Below are 3,047 nucleotides of genomic sequence, written 5' to 3'. Positions count from 1 at the left end.
GGGGCCTACGAGGCAGGGAGCAAGCTGCCGGTCGGAGATAGCTACAGATTTTAAGCTTTTTGTTTTTAGCATTTATAAAGATGCCAACACCCCCTTGTTTTACAGTAATTTGTCACATTTACCTGTAAAGTTGAAAAAAAAAATTTAAGCTAGATTCCTGGACGTGGGATATTCGAACTTCTGGCATGAATGTTTTAGGGTGTCCTGGAGAGATTTATCAACTTGTACTTTCATCGACGGCACCTGGGAGTTTTTGTTTTCTTGAGTCTCTGTCATCATTACATAATTATCACTCCTTTAAAGATCCCTGTTTACTTTTGTAAGTGGGGAAAAAAGTAACTTGCAGTTCTTTGACTAGTTTGAAGGATGACTTTTTATCTAGATTTATTATTACTATAACCTAGTATTTCTGTGAATAGCTTCTTCACATTCTCATACTTATTTCTGGGATATTAGTTTTTTCTCATCAGATTGCACTGAAAAGTAGGAATAATAATTCTTTGCCAGGGGCCGGGGATTTAGCTCAGCTGCACAGCACCTGCCTGGCAAGCACGAGTTTGATTCCTGGTACCAAATAAAAAAAAAAAATTCTTTGCCAGTTGTTGAAGCCAGTGTTTTATGGTTTGATTCTTTGTAATAATCTTTCTCACTACCTTTTGGATGAAAAGAAAAAATTCAGCTTGCTATAAGAACAGAAAATGAATCAAGGATTTTGTCTTTTTAAAAGACCACGTGTACATAGGAACTGCTACGTAACGTTTTCCCTCCAAGGCCCTCAAAATAACAAATGCCCTTTAGGACTTTTTAAGAGAGCTCCCTCTGTTGCTAGTCTGCGTAAGCACTCAATGATCATCTTGTTAATTCTAAATTAATAAGACCATTAAATATTACATAATCTAATACCATGATATTCTTTACAGAAAAATAGATGTCTTCTGGTAGACTCTATTCCTTTGGGTTTGAAACTGTGTTAGCTTGGGGCAAGGGAATGAAGTGAATCCATCTAAAAATATTCCTAAATCTTTCTGAGCAGCAAAAAGAAAAAATAAGCTTTCAAGTGCTTCAGCCACCAGGAGGAAAAGTTGAGAGGATGAAAGCTTAGAGTCTGATCTGGATGAAATACTCAGGTGAGGCAAGGCAAACACAGTTACGTAACTGTTAGCCAGGGAAAGGATAAGTAGAGGGGCAGTGAGCCCACTTTGCCCAACCTGCAGAACAAAAATCTATCATGCCTCTGCTTTCAGTCTTAAACAGAAACCTGGGAAAATGATTCCACTTAACTTGAGGCATTCGTAGATAAATGGATGTGTCTTGAGAGCATGTGAAACATCATGTGGTTACTCTTTTTTTTTTTTTTTAACATGGTTACTCTTCTATAAGAAACTCACAAAATGAGTAAAGAACAAAGTAAATGATAGTAGGAACTAAGGAGATCTTTTCCAAATGGGAAGGGGCACAAGAGATGGGGGTGACTAACAGGGCTGGAAAAGAATTAAAGAACAAAATAGAAATATTTGCTTTTGCAAATGGGAAGGGGACCAAGACATGGAAGGAGCAGAGAGGGAGGGGCAGGGTAGGGGATATTTCATGCACATCGCAATTCTCCATGATAAATGTAATCGTTATGTATTGCAAAGATGTACTAATAAAAAATAAATATAAATCAGATAGAAACCTACAAAGGCAGATTTAAAGTACGCTATACATTTAAACACTTTTAAGATTGTCTTTATAAACAATGAAATTCTTTGGTTTGAAAAAGAATGATCATTAAATATGTAATGTTTTAAAAACTAATCTACTTACCATCATACTGCAAAAATCCATTTTTATCTTTCTCTATCTCAGACTCTGGCTGGAAAAATAATAAAGAACTCATCAAAACCGATGATGGGGCAAAAATAATGCATTTACAGAACAAGGGGATAAATGTTTCGATGAAGATGAAAGATTAGTGCTGACAGATGGCGCCATCTAGTGGCTAAGTGACACTCTTGTTACCAAGCCTGCCTTAAGTACAAATGGCATACCACTCAGCAAAGGCTTTTCAGATGCAATTAAACATTTTTGTGCTGAACACGTTATCTAAGAAGTTTTATCAGTACCTTAAAGAAGTCATCCTGAGATATGAGGCTGCAGTTTGGGAGGTGTTTCTGCAAATTCTTAGCCAGGGTTGTCTTTCCACCGTTTGTCACACTGTCCTCCAAAGGAAAAAATGGAAATAATGTATGAAAAAACAAGAAACATTTAAAAACCATTTTTTGAAAGGATATTCAAAACACTATTTTCTGCTTAAGAATAAATAATTTCCTTCATAGATTCTGCCTTTCCTATTGGTAAGACCACAGGCACTGGCAGATAAAATGTACTAAATGGTAAGAACAAGCTGGGATCAAAAGAGAAAGGAACTAACTACGGGTAAGTGAACTGGGTACTAAGACTTCAAAATACAAATAGCACATCAGAAGCAAAATAATTACTAGTCTAGGGCAAAGCATCTGAGAATTCATACGCAACACAGTCCTTTTCCATGTGAGTATGCAGAACTGCTGATGGTCACTTCTGTCTCAATAATTACACAGTGGTAAAAACAGAGTTAGTGGTTGCTACAGTCCTTCCCATCAGGAATTCCCATTTCCTGGGTAAGGCTGTACTCACACACATGTGCACACACACACATGCACACACACACACCTGCTCTGCACCTTCTAGTCTGCTTACCACATCAGGTCAGCTATCAGTCCCCCACTGGACTGTGCCCTCGGGAACAAGCATCCGATTCGCACCTCTGTTTGTCCTGTTTTCCAGCACCGGCACCCACACGGCCCATGGGACTTGTACTTCTCTATTCAGTCTTTTATTCAAAGAAGTGTTAACCTGGACTCCTCCCAATGGGCCGTAGCAGCGTTCAAGGTGTTTGTGAACTTGAATGGGAAAGAAGCTACATCTTTATTTTTGCTAAACTGTAACAGAAATGTATTATTTCTTTGAATTATAAATATAAATAATAAGCTATAGTAGTTGTCTTGGTTACTTTTCTCTCGTTG

At 37.7% G+C, this 3,047-nt stretch overlaps 1 protein-coding gene across 14 annotated transcripts in view; it reads right to left on the bottom strand.

Annotated features, from left to right (window-relative positions):
• Window positions 1-3,047, bottom strand: part of Nmrk1 (nicotinamide riboside kinase 1) — a 52,629-nt gene that overhangs the window by 43,479 nt on the left and 6,103 nt on the right. For 5 of the 14 annotated variants that reach the window (XM_013506536.1, XM_013506537.1, XM_005408317.2 and 2 more), the window contains 2 exons: window positions 2,106-2,196; window positions 1,807-1,855 (listed from right to left, as the gene is read on the bottom strand). In XM_013506536.1, coding sequence (XP_013361990.1) covers window positions 1,807-1,855; window positions 2,106-2,196 — 140 coding nt within the window. The other 9 variants (XM_013506539.1, XM_013506540.1, XM_013506538.1 and 6 more) reach the window with 3 other exon arrangements.

The sequence above is a fragment of the Chinchilla lanigera genome, unplaced genomic scaffold (genome assembly GCF_000276665.1).
Source record: "Chinchilla lanigera isolate Chin_1 unplaced genomic scaffold, ChiLan1.0 scaffold00111, whole genome shotgun sequence".
Taxonomy (NCBI): domain Eukaryota; kingdom Metazoa; phylum Chordata; class Mammalia; order Rodentia; family Chinchillidae; genus Chinchilla; species Chinchilla lanigera.
Note: the sequence above shows the minus strand (reverse complement) of the source record. Positions and strands in the feature narration are given on the sequence as shown.